At 42.4% G+C, this 23,097-nt stretch overlaps 1 protein-coding gene across 1 annotated transcript in view; it reads right to left on the minus strand.

The window, feature by feature from the left end:
• Nucleotides 1-3,536: 3,536 nt before the first annotated feature.
• HCN4 (hyperpolarization activated cyclic nucleotide gated potassium channel 4) overlaps nucleotides 3,537-23,097 on the minus strand; it is a 392,202-nt gene continuing 372,641 nt past the window's right edge. The window contains exons 6-8 of the mRNA XM_033920731.1: nucleotides 15,263-15,503; nucleotides 10,783-10,947; nucleotides 3,537-5,080 (exon numbers count right to left, since the gene is read on the minus strand). Coding sequence (XP_033776622.1) covers nucleotides 3,537-5,080; nucleotides 10,783-10,947; nucleotides 15,263-15,503 — 1,950 coding nt within the window. The remainder of the gene's footprint in view (nucleotides 5,081-10,782; nucleotides 10,948-15,262; nucleotides 15,504-23,097) is intronic.

Genomic DNA, 23,097 nt, shown 5'->3' on the forward strand with positions numbered 1-23,097 from the left:
ATCTTATGTAAGCTGCAATGATTCCTAGAAGACAATTGCGGTGAATAAGAATCAATATGATAGGTTATAGAATGGTAATTGTTAGCAAGCACTAAATCCATTAGTGTACCTTAGTAAAAGCAGCCATAAAAAGATTGTGTTAAATATTATAACCAAGTTTCTCAATTTTTTTAATTTAAATACATTTTATCCAATACTAAAAATAGTCCCCCAATATATAATCATCCCTAAACAGCAAAACATTTTGTGTAAATATGTATTCAGAAATAAATTATTGTGCCCAATGTGGTAAAAAAAAATTCACTGAAGCAATCAATGCTTCCATCATAGCATACTGTCCATAATAATAAAGGAGATGGAACTCTTCTCGTATGAGGAAAGACTAAAGAGGTTAGGGCTCTTCAGCTTGGAAAAGAGACGGCTGAGGGGGGAGATATGATTGACGTCTACAAAATCCTGAGTGGAGTAGAACGGGTACAAGTGGATCGATTTTTCACTCCGTGAAAAATTACAAAGACTAGGAGGTCACTCAAAGAAGTTCCAGGGAAATACTTTAAAAAATCAATAGGAAGAAATATTTTTTCACTCAAAGAATAATTAAGTTCTGGAACTCGTTGCCAGCTTATGTGGTAACAGCGGTTAATGTAGCTGGGCTTATAAAAGCTTTGGACAAGTTCCTGAAGGGAAAGTCCATAGTCTACTATTGAGACAGAAATGGGGACGCTATCGCTTGCCCCGGGATCAGTAGCATGGAATGTTGCTATTATATGTGTTGGTGCCAGATACTTGTGACCTGGATTGGCCCCTGTGGAAACAGGATACTGGGTTAGATGAACCATTGGTCTGATTCAGTTTTAATGTTATGAAATAATTTTGCCCTTTCTGCTGTTCCCCTCTGAGTTTCAATGAATCTCAAGGCCGCATAATGCCCCCTTCCTGACGACGCTTCTGACGATACTCGAGTCGAAGGGAGGCCATTAGTTTATTGAAGTTGGACTTCTAAGGGCTTTTACAGCACTGTAATTTAGGGGTGTCCAACCTGCAGCCCCGTGAAGTATTTTGTTCGGCCCCGGTCGAGGGCGATGCAGTGTTTTCCTCTGCTGCCCCCTGGTGTTTACTGTCATGCCGGCTCCCTCCTCTGTCTTGCTGCAGCGTTTGCGCGTTTGTGCAGCCCCAGAAATATTTTTTTCGGCCAATACGGCCCAGGGAAGCCAAAAGGTTGGACACCCCTGCTGTAAATGGATTGACTTATTTTGAATGCCCTTCTTTGCCAAGCTTCTGCCCTCAGCCGCAGCTGCATTTATAACAGATAAGTTATTTTTATTTATTTTTTTTTTTTTTTAAATATAACAACTAGAATAGTAGCGGATTTTCATAAATGCAAAAGTATGTTCACATGTTTGGTTGTAAGGAGGGCAGGTAGAGGGACTCTCAGAGTGCGATGATGGTCCCTCTATGCAACCATAGTTGGCATTTTATATGACCCTGTTTGGTTGGTGACTGAGCACTTATAAATGTAATACACTTATTTAAGCGTTTTAGTTTTTTGTAATTTTTAGAACAAATAGTCTTGTGGAAAGTATTTGAGAGTATAAAATAATTTTAGTCTTCACCCAATACAGGCTGAAGATCCTCCAGTGTTTCGTCTGTGAGCCAAAAATTGTTGCCAACACATTCTTATTCCAATCTTTGGAATATATTTTTGGACTATTTTTAGCATTGGATAAAATAAATACAAGTGTGAAAAGTGTAGTTAAAATATTTAAGCTTAACCATCTTAGTGATTTTCTAGCAGCGATATTAGATTAAAGTGTTTTTTTGTTTGACACTCCCAGAAGTTAGGATTTATAAGGTTATTGAATCAACTGGTACCCTATTGAGGATCTTATTCAACTTTCAAACTGTGACCTGCATGTTATGGTGTTCTCCGTCTAATATTTATCAGACAAACAGACAATATGAGAATTGTTCCAATTTAGGAGGGGGGGGGGGAATTATCAATGTAGGCTACTATAAAGATATGTTATTTCACTGTTAACGCCTGTTATTAGTAACTAGGACTCATGGCATAAAATGGGACCTGTGGTGAAACAGAGGGGATGGAACTTGACATACTGCTTTTTCTGTTTGGTTATAATCAAAGGGGTTTACAAATGTTAGAGAGGTACTTATTTTGTACCTGGGGCAAGGATGTGTTGAGTGACTTGCTCGGAATCAAACTCACAACCTCAGGGTGCCAAGGCAGCTGCTCTAGCTACTAGGCCACTCCTATTCAATCCAAGAAAAGCAGAGGCAATGAGTTCATGATAAAATAACACCTCTTAACTGTAGCCCATATTGATAACTATGCCCCTTAGTTTCCTCTCGTTCAGAAGGAAAGGCGTTCATACACATGCATTCTTAAGTACTTTTATGGTTGGGTTTGTTTTTTTTTTAAGTGCTTGTGCAGGGTGGGGTACAGTCGGGTTGTGTAGATATACAAGGCAAGAGCACTAAGCTGGTAGTGGAGACTGGCAGGAGTGGAATGAAATTTAAATGGACGAGTCCAGGAGTTGTGAGGCTGTTGTGTTCATCTGATGCGTAACGGAGATGCAGTATTACAACTGATATCGTCCTTCTGTGGGCCTTCGCTTGATCACTTGAGAGTTGTGGTTAGACCTCTCACAATATGCACCAAGTTGTAGGATGCAATCAGTACTATTGTCTCGACAGGCTTGTACTGACAACATCAGTGCAGTCTGTTGACATACTCTATTGCCTTTGTCATAGTGCCAGAGACGCATTCCTGGCTGCTCGTGCCCGCGCATAGCTGGAAGTCTGTGATGTGGCACACTACTGGAAAAGCTTGATACGTAGCGCTCTTGCTTTCTTGTTCTCTACCTGTGAAAGGACTGGATTACATAAAATAAACAACATATACCTTGCTAAGCAGGATTTTGTGTCATTTTTACATTATCTTTTCATTCCGTTAAAGCTGCTTAAAAAGTGACACAGCAAAATATCGACTCTGCTTTCCCTGGATTGAGTGGACATGATATCAGAACTGGCTAATTCATAAACCTTTGCACATTTAGTCTAAATTTTAAAATGTGAGATAAACCAAGATATTCATATTTGTTAATGGTTAGTTTTACATATAATGAATAACTGGGTGGCAACCACGGCACTTTATCCAACATGGGTAAACCAAATAATTGGGTCTGATTGGCAGCAGCTGAGTTTACAAATATCCTCTGTGCTATCACTCACCAAATGGTTATATGGCTGATCCTTCGTAACTCTTACCTTAGGCATACACGTCTTAGATTATGTGATTAAGATTCTCTTATACCAAGTATTAAAATATTCTATAAAATCAAGTGACCAAAAAACTATATTTCTAAGAATATCTGGTTATCTTTTTTATTTTTTTTTATTTTTTATTCTTAACCTTATTATTTTTAATATCACAGTTAAACCTGAAGAAAAAAATAGCTTGTGTACTCTACTGAGGAACTAAACTGCATGAGTGATGTAAAGAGTTTGAAAACTGGCCCTCACAAATTAGAGGGTAGTTTGGACCTTATAGGTTCTAATTCTTCAGAGAACGCTAGTGAATCTTTCCTGGGGATAGAAACCAGTGAAGGAGAAGCTGTGTGGGTTGCACTGACTCCAAATACAGGTGGATGGGGCAAAGAACCTGAGGATGTTTGACGTGGCAAAGTCATTCGCTCAGGGATGGAGCTACAAGGTTTACTTATTAGTCCTGACATACCAGAAAATGGTGGGAAGCCAGAAACAGATTCTCGAGATGAATGAGGGGAAATTCGATTCAAGGTCTTAATCACCTCCTGGGGTAAAGAGGGCTGGGAAGCAGAAATTAATTTAATGTCCTGGGTCAAGCGGCCAGGAGGTGTTCCTGTGGGCTGGAGAATTTGTTGAGGTGAACTAGATGTCTGTGGTATAAGCAGAGAGCTATGAGATCCTGATGTCCCAGGAGAACTGCACTGAATAGTTCGTGCTAAAACTGGGCTCTGAACTAATGGGCTAAGACCTGAAGGAGTATAGCATGGGGATGGTGTAGCAGAGTGCTGTAAAGGAGAAATAGGGGCAAAAGGAGACCTTTCTTGGTGCAGCTGGGCGATGGGTCCAAGTAAAGGCCCCAGGGAACTTTGCTGTATTTGGCACAGTGCTGAAGAAGATCCTCCAGTAGCTAGTGCCAGCTGGCTTAAACTGGATGATGGTGAACTTGATAGAAGAGGAGGGGATGGAAACTGGTTTATGTCTCCTGAAGGTCCAATTCCTGATTGCTGCTGTAGGTGGCCCACCTGTGCTGGCTTCAGTGTGGACTGAAATTGATTAAAGAGATTATTAGGTGAACTGGACGAGAGCTGGTTGATTGAAGCTGTTGGAGAGTTGTTTGTGCTCTGCTGTAAGTGACCTTTACCACTACGTAGAGTATTGCTGGAAAGCTGCTGCACTTGAGTGACACCTACTGGAGAACCTGAGGACACCTGCTGAAGCTGGCTTAATCCCACTGATGGTGTGCCACTCAAACCTTGTTGACTTGAGCCAGTAGAAAAAGAACCAACAGAGGCTTGCTGAAATGGAGACAAACCAGCAGAAAATCCTGCTAGCTGATGAACTTGGAAGGAAGATGAGGAAGGAGTTTCGGCTCCTGGAGTATGCAACTGAGATGGAGTGCTAGATGGGGATCCTATGGAAGAAGGTCCAGTAGTTGAAATTAAAGACTGGAGCCTTTTCAAGTGTCTTGGTGTCTGACTGGATTGTTTGTTCAAGGAACCCAAAACCGACACTGGAGGCCGGAATATAGCTGTTGGGAGCCGGGGGTGGTGGGTAAGAGCGATAGCTACTGATGTTGTGGCTGCTGCTGCTTGAAGTGGTGCTTGAACAAGAGGAGTCCAAATGACTGGGGTAGGGGTAGATGCTGCCGCGGCTGCAACCTGCACATTGTGAGCACAATGGGCCATCTCTCGGTCATGCTGCACAATCTGCTGGATGATCTCATTCTCCTGGTAGTTGAGGACGCCAGAGTTGAGGTCATGCTGGACTTTATGAAGTAGAATGGAATTTTTCTTACCTGTAAAGAAAGTAAAATGAGACATGAAAACAACAACCAATCTCAATTCAAATATGAATTTGAACTATTCACCAATGAAAACTTAAGCACCTGCAATTGGTTGGCCTTTCCCTATATATACGTGTTTTAGACTTAACATCTTACATGAAGGCTTGAACATGTGTGCAGTTTGACTATGGAAGACATAGGAGCCAGTTCTGTAGGTGATGCAGATACTTGAGCATACCCAATATTGAGTAAACTCTTTGACTGTGTCCAGAGAGGGTTAATTTCCATTGGGTTTTTCGAAAAGTTGGCTGCTATGCTGGAAGGTCCTTTTTGGGTGTAACCATGCAGGGAGATTATGCCTGATCATTAGTGTCCAATTAAGAAGGGTCTCTTCTGGTGTTTTGCAGACTTGATGATTGGCAAACAGATTACAAGGAGTTGATAAACAGCAGCTCATGAGAACATTTTGCCTATAGAGCTTGAAAGCCAATATTATTTGGTCGATAGTCAAAGCAATTTAATCAGCCAGAAATGGTCCCTGACCCGTTAACTTGCTTGTTTGGGGCTATTCATTAATTTTCAGTGGCACTTAACTGATTATTGCCCCTAAAAATTAGTGTTTGGCCCAGAGTCATTAATTGGCTGATTAAGGCCTAGCTGCACAAAAGTCAGTCAGAATTACTGACTGGATGGCTGTTGGCCAATTCCCCAACAGCGATCGATGCGCAAACATGTTTGCAAGCAAATGATTTGCATGCAAACGCAACCGATTCAATCGCTCAGTGAGCAATTGACACATGCGCAAAGCCCTAACAGCAGTGTCAGGAAAGAAGGCTCCTGTCATTGCTGTTAGAGCTTCTGGTTTTGTTTTGTTTTTATTAGCACAGATGTTGTGCTGTGTTAAACACAACCTGTCCCATTAAAAAAAATTCCCCCCTTCCAGCCTGCGCCGGCACCCCGAGCCACCATCCAACCACCCCTGCTGACCCACTGACCCATGTAAAATGGCAGGAGGGATGCCCACTCCCTCCTGCCATGAAGGTACTCCCTCCATCCCCCCATCCCACAAAAAAGGCAGGAGGTATGTCCGCTCCCTCTTTAGGCCTATGCGTATCACATGATGTACCAGGAAGAGGCCTAAGGCACAGTGTTGTCATTGAGGGAGGAGGAGCAGGAGGATTTTTTTAGGAATAATCTGATTTTTTTTTTGGGGGGGGGGCATTAAAACAAAGTTTTTGCTCATGCTTTTTTGCCTCATAGTTTAAAGTGAATTATATTCAGGTACATTTGGAAACTCCGTTTCTATAGAGCTTACAATCTAAGGAACACATTCTATAACTGAACACCACAATTTAGATGCATTAATGCTGCATGCTGAGTGCCAATTCTATAATAGCATCTATAATGCCATGATGCCATTTTACAATACTAGCTAAGTTGGCATTCTCAGACCTATATTTAGGTGCACCCACTTATGCATATAAGTATGGAGAAATTAGAGTTTACCTAATAATTTTCTTTCCTTTAGGCTTTCCAGACTGGTCCAGACATTACACTTGGGTTATACATGCCTATCATCATATGGAGACTGAGAACACCTAAATTCTGCTGTGCAGTTGCCAAGCAGCCAGTACACCAGTCCCAAAGCAGATAGATCACGGACTCAGGAATCTTTCCTTTAGCTATTCCTTTGGTTTTGGCCAGGTACTAGTGACCTGGATTGACCACCGTGAGAACGGGCTACTGGGCATGATGGGACCATTGTTCTGACCCAGTAAGGCTATTATGTTCTTAATCCCAAAAGGACTAGGTCATGCTAGGCAATTCCTTTGGAAAGGCAACGTTTTGGCCAATGTTTTTTTCTTTTTCTTTTCCCCTCTAGAACAACCACTGATATCCAAACAAATGAACTTTCCATAGTGTCCCTCTAGACAGGCACAGATGGGTATTACGCCTACCAGCAGATGGAGACAGAACCACTGAGCTTCAATGTGCCGCGTGGTTTGTTCAATTCTCTCCCATGGGGGTTTGAGACCTCATTGTTAGGCAGTCATGAGTTCCCAACACTAGAAGTGCTGCATGGTCTTTCTACATCAGACTCTGGATGCTACTGGTAATTAATCCTTTTGTCTGGCCAGAGAGTCCCCACCCCCATGTTGCAGCATTGGATGCTGGACCTCTGCTGAGTACCTTTCATGGGGACTCAGCATATTCAGAGTCAGAATGCAAGTTTCAAGTTTATTTTAGTCTTGATATACCGCACATAAAATGTCTGAGCAGTGTACAATTAAAAGCAATAGGGAACAAATAAAATCAGTTTTTAAAAAAAACCCTCAAAATGAACTCAGTAAGGCAAAATAATCAAGGAAAGAAGGGAGGAACTACAATATCTTGAAAAGAAAGAATGTGATGGGAAATTACATGAGGAAGGACAAGGGCTCTGCTGTATGTAGGTAAAGCCTCACTTAAACTGTGAAATTATTACTTTATACTAGAGAAACCTATTATATCATACTATATGCATCTTTAAATAGAAAAGTTTTGAGACTGGACTTAAATTTAGCTAAAGAGGTTTCATGACGAAGGGCGTTCCACAGTGTGGGAGCTGTTACTAAAAATATGGTTTTACGAAAGGTATCATAGATAATGTGAAGAACTGAAGGTACATCTAAGAGATTTTGTTGATTGGATTGTGTCAATGGCTCCTGATTTGGCAGGAACCACCATCGTTTTGAATTCAGGGTTGGGGCCTGCTCTCTTGCCACGCTTGGAGTCAGCCCTTCCCTCCGTTTCTCTTCAGACGGCTCCTGCTACCTTGGGGTGGATTTTCTGCTGGCAATGCATAAGGCTTTCTGCCTTCACCAGGCAGGTGCATCAGCTTCTTCATCTGCTGAGGAGGGGCGGCAGGAGTCCTCTTTCTTGCTTCCACAAAAGCAGAGGTGCATTGAGTAGGAGAAAGATTATTTTGGGGCTGCAGAGGACAGGGTTCTAGAGGATTAGGTCACGGAGGAGGATGAGGCAGCTCCAGATCAAGAAATGTCTTCAAGAGAGGGGCCTTTATCTCCAGGTGAGGATCCTTCAGTTGCTAGGAATGCTCATTGTGAAGAATTAGATTGCCTGATAGAGGCCATCCTAAAACAGAATTTTGATATGGTGGTGTTGGCGAGGCAGGCAGTCATTTGTGAAGGATTGGTGGCCAGAGCCTGTTTTTGCTGGGCTGAATGGATTCTGGATAAAGACTTTGATGATTGGAGTCTGGTAGATCGGGAAGCTGCCAAACTGGAGATGGGTTCTTCCTTCTTCGAGGATGCTCTTTATGACCTGCTCCTTACTTCTAAGTGTATGACCCTTAGTGAGTGACCACGTGTTCCTTTTGGCTCTGAGGTTGGTTGGCAGATGCTACATCTAAATTCTCCCTGTTAGACCTTTAATTACCAGAGATGTCAGTGTTTCCAGTTGGGGGGCACATTGCGCAGATCAGGTAGCTCAGGGTCGCTGGTCAGACAAAGAGGTTGGTTGATCAACGTCTTGTCTGGTTTTGCTTGCCTTTATGGCAAGGCAGTCCATATTCTGTCAGACAGTGCCATGGCCGTGATCTTAGTGAATCATCAAGGGGTGACAAGGAGGTGGTTCTGTTGATGGGTTGGGTAGAGAATCATCTGGAAGACCTATCCACGGCTCACATTGCAGGAGCAGACAATGTGAAAATAGATTATCTCAGCAGGAATCTCCTCAGTCCGGGGGAATGGAAGCTCTGTCCACAGATCTATCTTTTTTCTATCTTTGTTGTCTGGACATTCTATTTTTTCATCATGTTGCATAAACTTGATTTGTATACACAGCCTCCATTATATGCAATTTCTTGTATGCATATTCATTGTGGATATCCTGAAAACCTGACTGGCAAGGGGGTATTCCAGGACTGAATTGAGAAATACTGACCTAAATCACATAATGGAACTGAATGGAAGTTCCCAATCCTCTTGTTCAAGTGTCCTAGGGTACAGCTACTTACTTGGGGGGGGGAGGGGCAGAAGGAGAACACACACATCTGGCCCTTATTCATTGGCCTGGTTTGATTCTGCCACCAAAAACCTCATTTCTTCAGGTACTTCATTGGTCCAGCTTATACAGGCCACAATGACTTTCCAGACCTTATCTAGACCATTGTGAGCTTCATAACCTTTAAGTACCTTTTCTTCAGGAGACAGTCATGCCAACCAGATAACTCTTCTTCCACAAAAACATATACCCTGGTTCTTCTTGAACATGTGAGTTCTATGGGGTTCCATTTCAAACAATGTGTCTTAGCAAAATATTTAAATAATAAACAAAGGTGAATCTGTTATTCTAAAAAACAATAAGGCTTGCCACATAGGCCTGTCATTCATCTTAGAGAGAGAAACTTCTCCTCTGTTCTCCATTTTATATATAGCCACTTCTATCGTACTGTTTCCTCTGCTATCCCAAAAATTCACATAACATTTTAATCCTATCAGGGCAGCGTGCTACTGTTGCTGCCGGTGCAGAACAACTTTGTTGGTCCAAGGGTGCTGAGGAAGATTGAGGAAGTGGTGCTGGACTTGAGACAGGAAGAGGTTGTGGATCCACGGTGGGAGTGGAGGGGAAAGAACTGCTGGCTTAACCCCTAGGGCCAGTGACATCACTGGCAGAGGTATTTGCCCTTTTTCACTCATGCCCTGGACCTGTTCCATAGGTTAAGATGGCCCTGGTGCACACCCAATATGGACTCAGGCCCACCCAATATTGGCTATCTGGCTATGCCACTGCTCAGAACCTACTTAAATTTTAAAATCAACAATGTTTCACTCTGAGACTTTTCTTTAGAAATCCAACATATGAATTCTTGGGACAAAGAATCTGGATTTATCCTGATGTAGGAAGAGCTACTCAGGAGAAATGAAAATTAGTTTTAGCCATGCATCAAGAAGTGATTTTCTTAGGTGCATCTTTTTTCCTTCATTATCCATGTAAACGTATTCAATATACTGTATATTTTTTCTCCCAGAACAATTACGTTCCTTTTTAGACGTTAAGAAGATATCCGGGCAAGCCGCTCAACTTATTGTTGAAACTCAGTGAGATTCTATTGTTAAAGAAATAGGGATACTGTTAAGCTGGTTTCTTTATTATTTTTGTTACCTTTGCATAGGTCTCCAATGTATAAATTACTCTGTTCCTTGTTTAAGATTAGGGATCTAATGAAGAAATTTTCAAGGGCTTAGATTTAAAAAAAAAATTATTTTTAATACCTTTGGATTAATAATGTTTGCCTTGCTTTTTTTCCCAAAATTTTTCCTTTAACAAGTGGATACTTGTGAAGATTATGTAAAGTTTAATAAATAACAGTAAAAAAAACCAACCCAACAGTGTTAATTTTTCATTTTTAGATGAATGAAAATAGATGTTATTTCCCTTATGAGAAGGCTTCTTGATTTGTAATCCGCCTTGCAAGCTTAGGGCAGAATATATGAAACACCAAACAATGCATTAATGTATTGTATTGGATCTTCAGGTATTTGGAAGCAATCAGAGAAGATATTCAGTTGTATTATCTGGTTAAGTGCTTCTGAGTATCTGCTCCGGGGCTGACCATGAGTTTTAACTGGGCAGTAGCCCTTCCGGCCTGGATAAATTATTTTCAATATCAATCCCAAAGTCTCAGTTTAAAGCACTCTTGAAAATGTTATTACCTATTCTGTCCAGTCGGTCCAAGGCAACAGTTTCGAAAGCCCTGCGCATCATGGGATATTCCTCTAACACTTCATTGAAGTGGTCAACGGAGAGGGAGTACAGCCGGCAGTATGTATCGGCACGCACGCTGGCTGTGCGTCGGCCCCGAGTCAGCAGGCAGATCTCTGGAGGACAAGAAGGCAAGACATTTAGTGATTTGGCATTAGCTCACCGCAGCAGTAACTGATTATTCAGATTAATGCACTTACATTGACATAGCTTGAAACTGCAAATAGATGGCACACCTGAATCGAAGGACCCGACGTGGCCCTTGTTTCAGCATTATAACTGTGTTAATGTTGTAGGTTCACGATAGGAAGCTCTATATCAGAGGTAGGCAATTCCGGTCCTTGAGAGCCACGGGCAGGTCAGGTTTTCAGGATGTCCACCATGAATATGTATGAGATGGATTTGCATGCACTGCCTCCTTGAGACGCAAATCTATCTCATGCATATTGATTGTGGATATCCTGGAAACCTGCCATGCCCGTGGCTCTCGAGGGCCGGAATTGCCTACCCTTGCTCTATACTCATGAGATCAACATCTGACCCTAATGCAGGCATAACGCCCAAAACACAGGCCGGGTCATGTCCTCTAATAAAGATGGCTTCCTTCAGTCTTGGCGCACCACTTCTGTGCTCCATTCGTGGACAACTGCGCTGTGTGCTTGCGATTTCCTTGCGCTGTTGCTTCTCTCTGGCTTGCCTGCTTCATAACCTGAAACTGGAAAGAGTTCATCCCCCATCGCATGAACGGCTTTGTGAGCAAAGATACCCCTATGAGAGCGTGGAAATGCTAGGAAAATATTCCATGTGTAGCCAGTGGCATAGCGAGAGTGGGAGGTGCCCCCCTCTCCTTCTTCTCTGCCCCTCCCCGCTCCTTCCCCCGTACCCGTTTAGCATGCCTGGCGTGAGCAGCATCACTAACTTGCTGCCTGCACTAACATCGGCTCTCCCTCTGACGTCACTTCCTGGGGATCTCTATCATCCCTGCTTCTGTAATGCTGCTGACACCCCACTGCCTCCCACATTGACCCTAAGCTTAAAGAAGAATTTGTGCTGAACAGGTCCGGTAAGCACAGACCTGTGCTGAAGAGTTGTCTTGTCCCACCCTCCTCTGTAAAGAAATCTGCTTCAGTTGTATGTGTGTGGTGGTGGTGGTGGTGGGGGGGGGAGGGTAGAGTAGGGAGAACAAAGCAGAACTTGAGTAGAAGCCTGTACTTGAGTAGAAGCCACACACAGTTTTTATTCTTCTTATATTAAGATTGGCATAGGAGGAGTTATGGAGGTGAAGGATGGCATAAGTAGCATAGCCATGAAGAACCGGGGCCCCCCCAAACTCCAATACTCCGATTAGCTGGTGAGGATGCCTAAGCCTTGCCAGCTGAAGAGTTCCGTGGCCTAAACCTCCCCGCTGTGAGGAAATCAGTGGCGTGTTTTCCAAATGCCGATGTTGTCATGCCTCACACATGCTCAGTTTGTGTGCATGAGTTGAGCACGTGTGCCAGTGTTGGTGGCTGAAAAGCATGCCACCAACTTCTTTGCACCAGAGGAGGTTTGGGCCAAGGGTTCTTCGCTGCCAGGAAAGGGACACTTTTAATGGGAAGAGAGAACAGAAAGGAATGGGGCTTCCCCTATCCACCCCAGGGCTCTCCCAAAAATGAGCTTCTGGCTACACCCTTGGCATAGTCTGAAAGGAGGAAGGATTTCACCTGCACAAAAGCTCCTCCCCCCTAAATTCTGTCATCCTAGGTAAACTTTGTTTTCTTGGTGGCATGGCCAGTCCTGTCAGTCAGTTTACTTTAACCAGATATTTAGCTGAATATCTGGTTATCTCAGTACCACTGAATATGTCAGGATAATGCTAAAAGATATTGGTGCTCATTCAGTTAAATTTAAGCCCTATGTTTGATTGCTTCCCTATTTAGCTGATTATATTTTAACCAGACAAGTTGATAAGTCAAAATTTAACCGATATGCACGCCCAAAATGTTTAAACTTAATTTTATCCAGTTAACTCACAAAATTAACCAGATAAATCTTCTGAATATTTTATTTTTATTTACTGTGATTCACCCAAAGCAGTTTACAATACATCGAAAAGTAATCAGGTACTCTTAAGTATAATATTGACATTAGGACACACAGGGTTGCTTGCAATTGAAGCCGAGAGCCTCAGTGGACAACTAATTAGGAGACAGTAGCAACAGAAAGTGGAAGTAATACTCGGGGAACACGGCTGAAGCTAATTACAGAATAACAGCAAAGAATCAACTTATCTTTTAAGGACAGAGAGTACCATGTTTGTCAGGTAGGGAGCCTGCAGAGATGACGTCCAAATCCAGATGCACAGGTGCTCTAAATTGTTGCAGGCCACATTTCTAGCTGATTTATCACCAGTTTCCAAGAGGAGAACATAAATAATACTACTGTGTGTTCTTCAGGATTTTGAAGCTTTGACTCCAAACTAGAGGTCTGCACAGGAATGGGGATCGCGGGAATCCCGCGGATCCCGCGGGAATCCCCCTCTAACCCACGGGGCCCCCCCTCTGGCCCATGGGACTCCCACGGGGATGGAAGGCTTTGGAAGCAGGGTTCATCCATATAATATAATGGTAAAAGAGGGGGTTTATAAGTTAATTACCTGAACAGAAAACAAAAAAGGGTTCCCCCCAAAGAGATTCCACAAGGAAAACAGCAGCGCAAACACAAAAGAAACTGTGGAATTGATGATCCTGTCAGAAGTAATTGCTGCTTTTAATGGGGACGGGCGGGGATGGAGGTGATTCCTTGCGGGGATGGGTGGGGATGGAGAGGATCCTGGTGGGGATAGAGAGGATCCTGGCGGGGATGGGTGGGGAAGGAGAGGATCCTGGTGGGGACGGGTGGGATTTCTGTCCCCGTGGAACTCTCTACTCCAAACTTGTTGGCTAGGACTGTGGAAACCGTCTCAGGGGGTGGACTTGTTATTATATTCCTTCGCTCCATGAACTCACTGAAGAAACTCTATATGATGACTATGGTATGTTTATGTGTTTATGCTTATGTTCATTAGTATTTATATACCGCTCTTCGTTACAACATCAGTGCGGTTTACAACGAAGCTTAGGAAAGAAAAGTTATCTTGTATTTGTTTTAAAACGGTTTGGGGAATAGCCCCTACCTATCTCTTACCTCATTTCGTGCTATACAGCCCTACTAGGATAACCAGAAATGGTAATTTATTTGCCTACCCAAGGATCACTGGTTGTAAATACAGGTCCTTTCTGGATAGAACATTCATGTTTCAAGCTAGTAAACAGCAATCTTGGTTAGGCAATTACATCACTGGAGCCAGGTTAACCTATGGCGCATTTCAGAAAGAAATTTAGACAGCATTGTTTGACAGATTTATTTCCTAAACAGAAGTCATACTAAATTTAATAATTCTATACTGACTATCCTTGAGAAATATGTTGTACTTTTACTATTTGTATTTTGTAAATCGCTGATTGTCCAGTTCTCTTCAGTGTAAACCGCCTAGAAGTCGTAAGATTGTGGCGATATAGAAGAATAAAGTTATGTTCTATGTTATACATACATGAAAATTCTTCAAGGATTAGGGTTACCAGATTTAATATCTGAGAAAAAAAGAGGGCGCGTGGCCCCGCCCCATTCCGATCCCGGGCTTGCTCTGTTCTGCCCCTGTCCCCACCCCGTTCCACCCCCGGCCCTGCCTAAAAAGAGGACATGTCTGGGAAAATCCGGATGGCTGGTCACCCTATCAAGGATGGATCAGGAGCACGTGTTGTCTGAGTACAGGTCTTGCATATCTTAGGGGGAGGGGAAGACATCTTATAGTGGAACTTGGCAATTATAATATACTGGATTGTTGGTTCACCATTGGTTTGTTAATGAATGTGACTGTTATATAGAAACAGACGGCAGATAAGGGCCACGGTCCATCAAGTCTGCCCACCCCAATAACCCTCCCTACCTTTCCCTGTGAAGAGATCCCACTGACGATCCCATTTTGTCTTAAAATCAGGCACGCTGCTGGCCTCAATTACCTGTAGTGGAAGATTATTCCAGCGATCAACCACCCTTTCGGTGAAGAAGTATTTCCTGGTGTCACCGTGTAGTTTTCCGCCCCTGATTTTCCACGGATGCTCATCTTGTTGGGCGGACAAGATGGACCATGCAAATCTTTATCTGCCGCCATTTACTATCCCCCTCTTTTGCTAAGGAGCGCCAGCCAATTTAACGCGCTAAATGCTAACGTGTCCATTATATTCTATGGATGTGTTAGCATTTAGCATGCGCTGATCGATTAGCGCACCTTAGTAAAAGGTTCCCTATGTTACTAAAAAGAACACTAGCTTATAATGCCATATTTGGCAATACTGAGACATTTCTTGCTGAGTCATGCTACCGAGCTACATTCCTGCTGAGAAATCCTACCTCCAAAATAGGAGCCGTCAGCCAGCTTGGTCTCTTTGTTGCCTTTGGTAAGCACGCTCACCACCCCGTGCTGAATGAAGTACATCTTTTTCCCGATGGTTCCTTCTCGGATGATGTAATCACCTGGCTGGAACACCTCGAACCTTAGCTTGGTCAGCATGGAAGTCACAAAATTCGGGTCAGCATTGGCAAAGAGAGGCATGGATGCTACTAACTTCCGGCAGTTGAAGTTAACGATTTCCTGTCAAAACGGAGAAATATAAAGATCAGCCAATATATTTTAGATGACAAGTTTTTGCTGAGATACATTTTTTGTGACTGGGGCTCTGAAGTGATGCCTCCCTGGTCCTTATAATCTTGGGAGAGATGGTGTTTTAAAAGCCTATCATATCCACACCCCCTCCCCCCCATTGTACTAAACCATGGTAGAGGTTTGTACCGCGGCCCGGAGTGCTAAACGTTCCGTCACTGCTCCAATGTTGCTATAAGCGTCGGAGCATTTAGCACTTCAGGACACGGTAGAAACTTCCACCGCAGCTTTTCCACCTAAGGCTCATTCAATCCTACCTACACCGCTAAAGCCAGCAACTACAAATGCAGATGCCACAAAATTCTGTGCCACCATGCTGACGGCCTCTTCTCTATATTCCACTTACATCCTCTTGAAAGAGCTATAAAGTATTCAGACATTTCATTTTGTGACAGGTTCACCGTAATCAGAATGTGAAAAATTCTATTTTTACCATTCCATATGCTCAGCATAGATCATTAGTGGCAGCAGCTCTGAACAGAAGCATTTCTGAGGCAGATTTCATTCACATGTTTTTGGTAATGGTAAAGGAAGATGTGGAAATTATGATCTCAAAGGAATTTTGATTTACTCTGATAAATGAATAATGCCCATCATTAGCTTATTTAATGTCATGTGAATAATGTAATACGTGATCCCTTGTGTCATGCACTATTTTACATTACAGAATAGAAAGCCATACAATATTCTGCATTCCTTAATGCCCTGAATATAGTTTTGTCCGGTGCTGTCAATAATGATTGTGGTAGCAGAACAGGAGTGAATGCTTTGTCTTGTTCTATAAAACAGAAAAGAAAGTGTACCAAGCCTTGGAATAAAAGAGAGCAACAAAAGAAGAGGCACAGGAGATGTCAAAACCAATCTTCAGTTACATATACTTTATTGGTAGTTTATCCAAAGTTCAAAAACAAGTCCTTGACATACAACATAAATGTGGTCCCGACTAGGATCCAAGTTTAGGCGACTGCATCACCTTCTTCAGGGGACAACAAGGAACTTGCGATACTCTGCAAATGTTGCGCGGTAACGCTTCGGCGTCTCTGCTCAGGAAAGAAGCGGCCAAAAGTTCTAACCTGTCTAGACCTAAGCTGTTTACAAAAATAATCATCATATAACCAACATATAAATAAATAAACAAACCAGTGGCTTAGCGAGGGTGGGAGGCAACCTGGGTGGTGGTGCTCCCCTTCCCTTCCCTTCCTCCGTACCCATTTAGCTTCCCTGGTGCGAGGAGCATCGGCTTTCCGTCTGACATCACTTCCTAGTCACGGGACCCGGAAGTAAGATCAGAGGGAAGTGCTGAGGCCGGTGTTAGCAGCAGGTTGGAGCTGCTGCTTGCGTCGGCAAGAGTTAGAGGTACCTTGGAGGGGAATTGAAGGCGTGGTTGGGGAGGAGTGGGAAGGAGAGGTGCTGGTGCCCCCATGAAGATTGGATCCAGATTGGTCCGCTCCACCACCTCTCTTCCTTACTACTGAAACAAACATATCTGAAAGATATTCAATCAGGATCCTAGCTCAATCGAGAGAATGCATCCACAAAAAAAGTTGTTTTCAGTAATTTCTTAAACTTTTGAATATCAGAGAGCAATGTCAGCTGTCCTGTCAGATTATTCCATAATAAAATACCTTCAACTGATATTATAGATGTTCTCATGTTCGCATAATATACATTTGCCAATTGATCTGTTGATAATCACAACTTTCCCTCTGATCTTAATGATCTAGATCAGTGGTTCCCAATCCTGTCCTGGAGGACCACCAGGCCAGTCGGGTTTTGAGGATAGCCTTAATGAATATGCATGAGAGAGATTTGCATATAATGGAAGTGACAGGCATGCAAATCTGCTTCATGTATATTCATTAGGGCTATCCTAAAAACCCGATTAGCCTGGTGGTCCTCCAAGACAGGGTTGGGGACCACTGATCTAGATGGCTGATGAAACCTCATCAATTGTCTTAGATAGCAAGGGATCTTATAGCGAATGACTTTAAAAGTTGATACCAGAACCTTGAAAACAATGCGAAATTTGACAGTTAACCAGTGGAGTTTTCTCAGAATATATATGTCTAGAACAGGGATTCGCAACCCAGTCATTGGGACACACCCAGCCTGTTGGGTTTTTGGGCTCCCTTCAATGAGTAGGCACACAATAGATCTGCATACAGTAGTGGCAGTTCATGCAGATCTGTCTCATGCATATTCTTTGTGGATATCCCAAAAACCTGCCTTGAAGAATACATTGAGAACCCTTGGTCTAGAAAGTCAATGTCAAGGGTGATAGGTGGATAGATCACGTCCCAGTGGAGACAAGAACAGGATCTGAACTCAAGAATGCATGATACAAACCCAAGGGACCTCTGAAAGAGAGGAAGGGATAATAGAGCTGAGCAACTGATGTGAACGGGCAACCTAGATAGCTTCTATTGACATTTTTTACTGTCATTTAAATCTTGCTTCAATACCATCCTCTTTTTAATTAGGGATCCTCTATATTCATCCCACACCTTTCTTGAATTCCGTGGAGACAAAAACGCTGACAGAATACAAACAGGTGTGGGATGAACACAGAGGCAAGGCTATAGCAAGCGATATGCGGGAAGTGGGGGTTCCAAAATGGTGTCCTGTTCATTGCCTTCCCTGCTTGGCTGCCATATGGCTCCGGAAAAAGGAGGACAGATAGAGACATCTGGGTTTTACTTCCATTCAAAGCAAAGGAAGAAAGACCTGGATGTCTTGATCTGTCCTCTTTTTTTTTCTGGAGCCATATGGTAAACCCTAAGGATAGGAGCTCTAAGGGTTGTGTTGTACAGGGTGCTTTTACAGCTCGGGACAGTCCTGCACAGAGGATCTCTAATTAGAAAGAGGACGGTATAAACTCAAAACTTAAATGACTGCATGCATGTTGAGTGGTACTTAGAATGAGACTCCAGCTGTGAGGAACTAAGGCCAGTGCTGGGCAGACTGTCTACGATGGTCTGTGTCCTGCATATGGTAATACAGATTAAACTAAATTAAAGCTTGAGTTTATAGACCATGTCATCTCTATAAAATAAAGCTCGAATCGGTTTACAGTAAAAAAAAAAAAATAGGAAAGAAATAGTAGGGTGAAGACTTTACAATTTGGAAAATAGCCCAGTTTTTAGATATTTACAAAAAGTTTGAAGAACACCTGGTTCTCTCAACCACAGAGGGTTATCATTCCATAATTCAGTTATTTTGAATTAAAATAACCAGTTTACCAGTAGAGGCTACGCCTTTCCGAGAAGGGAACGATGATTTAAGTTTTTGCATAATTCTAACCAGACCAAGGGCTCCTTTTACTAAGCTGCGATAGCGTTTTTAGCACGCCCTAAATCTGCGCTAGAACTAATGCCAACTCAATGCTGGTGTTAGTGTCTAGCGCCCACGCTAAAACCGCTATCGCAGCTTAGTAAAAGGAGCCCCAAGTCTTCTGGAAGTCCAAGAAGAGGAATTAGTAAAGGACAGACGCCAAACAAGATTTTAAAGGCTACACGGGCACATTTGAAGTGTATCCTGGAAAGCATCGGAAGCCAGCGAAGTTTATCCAGCAGCGGAGATACGTGCTCAAATTTGCCTTTACCAAAAATCAACCTGGCTGCAGGATTAGGATGCACTGGAGAGGGCTTTGACAGCAACTGCAATAGTTGATAGGGCAGAGTACGGTACTAGGGTTTAAGAAAGGATTGGACAATTTCCTGCTGGAAAAGGAGATAGAAGGGCATAGATAGAGGATTACTGCACATTAGAGAATGACACGGTGGCGGTTTACCCGCGGCCACCGCATTTAAGCCGCGGGTCACCGCCGAAAACGGGGAAGAAAACTAGCAGTCGCTGCGGCGACGGGGACAAGGCCATTCACCGCCCGTGGAAACGGTGAATAGATTTGTCCCCGCAGGCCAATGTCCCCCCTTCTAAGAACCGCTATTTACCCGTGTTTCACCGTGTTCGTGAACGGGTGTTAGATTTCTCCGCCGAGTACACATTTTCCCCAGAGACGCCAAGTCCCGACACATTCGGTTGCCCTCACGCTCCGAGCACCCCCCCCCCCCAAGGACCCGGGACTCCCTTTCCCTTTCTTTCTCTCGCTCTTCCTCCCCCCCCCCCATAGCACCACATCCCCCCCTCCATCTCAACCCCCACCAGCCCTACCTCCGAACTTGTTTTCGAGATCGCCGGCAGCAAACAGCAATTTATACAGGTACCTGCGACGGCCCCGGAGCTTTCCCTCTGCCGCGCACATGTCCTGGACCTATTGGGCCGCCGTCAGCGGAGGCATTGCTTATGTTCTTATGTTCTTGAAACATAAGGACATTGCTGGGTGGACTTCTATGGTGTATGTACCAGAAAAGGCAAAGAAAATCAGAATCAAACATATACATTTTTCCCAAGTTGGTCCTGGAGTACTCCCTTGCCAATCAGGCTTTCAGGATATCCACAATAATAATGCATGAAATTGGTAGGCATATGCTAACTCCATTGTATGGACATTTCTTTCATGTATATTCATCGTGGATATCCTGGGCCGTCATGGGAAACACTGTTGTATATTACATTAATTTTGGTTTAATCATGAATTGTTAGTGAGTGCAACTGTTGGTCTGACTGGATGGACCGTTCAAGTTTTTACTTGTCATCATCGATATTTAATACCATATTCCCCAGCTAGATCTTTAAGATCAACAGATCAGCATTTGCTGGCAATTCCGTCATTGAAAGTAATAGGCACTAGAAGAACTACAATTTTTTCGATCTTGGGACCCCAGCTCTGGAACAAGCTACCAATCTATTTACGCGCTGAAACCTCTCTAGATAAATTTAAAAGCAGACTAAAAAGTTACCTATACAAAGATGCATATGAATCTTAGACTGGATAATTTCTTTTTTTTTTTCTTTTCCCTTTATCAACAAACTTAGGACAAAATACTTAAATCTAACCAGATCTGTAAATAGGTCATTGATCTTCCTATTCACTTTTAGACCAAGTCCTATTTATACATTTATTTTTAGATCAAATCTTACCTAAAAAAATTTTTTAATGCTCTTCCTGATGCTGTTCTTCCCTCAATGTTTTTCTTTTTTTTTTTAAACAATTGTAATTTATCCCTGCCTTCCTTATGTATCTCCAATTCACTATGGATATGATTGTATGTTTATTGTTTTTAAATGGTTTTATTTGTCCCCCAAATTATCATTGTTATACGCATTGAAAATACTTGATATTGCATTCAAATCAAAATTTCAATAAACTTGAAACTTACTATATTACTATGTATGTCATTTGCTATGCTTCTGAATATTTCAGATCATGAGTTGGGAGCCAACCATCTTAATCTACATTCTACTTACCCATTTCATAAGTTTCAAGTTTTCTTTTGGTTTGATAAACCGCTTAAAATTTACCCTAAGCAGTTTATATGAAAACATAATCTAAAATTAATTTAAAACAGGGAGACTAACATGGACAATTAAGATAAAGAGGGGGGACAAACACAGGATACAAGAGAAAAACTGCCAGGGTTACATCATTACAAAATCCAAAAAAAAAAAACCCAAAAGGGAGTATGAATAAACTGAAATCAGGATCCAAATTTATACCGCAAATGCATCTTTAAAAAGAAAAGTTTTGAGGCTTGCTTTAAATTTGCCGATATTAGATTTTTGTCTCATATTTGAAGGGAGGGAGTTCCACAGTATGGGTGCTATGACCGAAAAGATAGTTTTGCGAGTCGTGCCATAGACTATTTGCTGAATAGAAGGAATTGCAAGTAGATTTTGTTGTGTCGATCGAAAAGCTCTGGAAGTTGTGTACAGAATCAACAATCTATCAAAAAAAGCTAGCAAGTGATCTGTTTTTACCTTAAAGGTAAGAAAAAGTAATTTGAATATAATTCTGTGGGTGTAGGGTAACCAGTGTACTAATGCTAATAGATATATCTGGCATGGCTAGCCGAAAAACTACTGCCTGCTCAAGAGGAGGCAGTAGTGGCTAGTGCGGTCGGCAAATTAGCGTGTACTATTACGCGCGTTAAACCGCTAACGCATCTTCGTAAAAGGAGCCCCAAGTTACGGATCAGTAATTGTAACAATGGTGAAACTAAAGTAGATAGAATAGAATTGCTAATCAATGTGATGGATGTGCTTGTTTTTGAGTGCAAATTAACTTAAAATGTGGCTCGATAGTCGATAAGCAAACACACATTTCATCATCCCCCATCTGCAGTCATTCTCTTTTTTTAAATTTAATTTCTGTCGGAGCTGAAAATCCAAGTTCGCAAAGATAAGAAGATCCAAATGGTAACAAAGCCTTGATTGAATTGTTGCTCAAGTTAGGATGACTATTGCATAAAAACTAAAATTAAAACTTAAAATTACTTGCCGTTAGTTTTCAAGGACCAATCACATCAAAGAATGATGCTTGTCTGGGCGGTTGAATCCTTACGCACACAGATGCTCATAATGTTTACAGACTCTTGCTTATGTGACATACATGTCATCAATTCTAGTGGATACGCCGGTAATGAAGTCTACACTGGTTGCCAATTCAATGTACGATTGATTACAAAATTTAGATGGTTGTTCACCAAGCGATCTATGGGGCAACACCGTGGTATTTAAAGCAGGCATTGAAACATCATATATCCTCTAGAACAGGGATCTCAAAGTCTCTCCTTGAGGGCCGCAATCCAGTCGGTTTTCAGGATTTCCCCAGTGAATATGCATTCAAAGCAGTGCATGCACATAGATCTCATGCATATTCATTGGGGAAATCCTGAAAACCCGACTGGATTGCTGCCCTCAAGGAGGGACTTTGAGACCCCTGCTCTAGAACGTTAAGATCAGAATCTGCTATGAGTCTATCAATAGAGGTGCTCGGTGAAAATCATTACAAGAAGACCGCGAGCGACAGCCATTTCTGTGGCGGGTCCTCTGAAATGGAATGCTTTGCCAGGAAATTTTGAGGCAACGTAAAGACAAGATGCCTTTTAAGAAGCACCTAAAAACATATTTGTTTGTGAAAGCTTTTTACTAGGGAGTGATGTTTCAGATTTTGACCATCTGTTTTACTGTTTTACTGAAGTCTTATTAGCCATGTGCTAGTTTTAGGAAGTTAGACAACTTTGGAGAAGTGAGTAGATAAATGTTGTATTGATTGTGTGTGTATACATGATTACACATGTTTACTTTGTAAACCGCTTAGGTCTTAGGCGGTGTAGACATTATAAAAATAAATAAAATAAAAATCGAATACAATTCTGGAATCTCTCGTGGCACACCCGGAATCTCTTCAGGGCACTGCTCTAGTTACTAAAGCCTCTCTTATTAGTGTTGAGCAGCTGGTTAATGGCTTAATGACTTCTACAGTTAAGTAAGACAAAGTAAGAGCAAGATCATTGTCATCTATAGAGATGAATGATGATATTCAGATGGTGGCTCTCTTTTCACATGAGAGTTAACCTTAAAATGTATAGGGTATCCTCCTGCCACCGTTGGAAAATGTAAGAAC

Source organism: Geotrypetes seraphini, chromosome 14 (assembly GCF_902459505.1).
Source record: "Geotrypetes seraphini chromosome 14, aGeoSer1.1, whole genome shotgun sequence".
Lineage (NCBI taxonomy): Eukaryota > Metazoa > Chordata > Amphibia > Gymnophiona > Dermophiidae > Geotrypetes > Geotrypetes seraphini.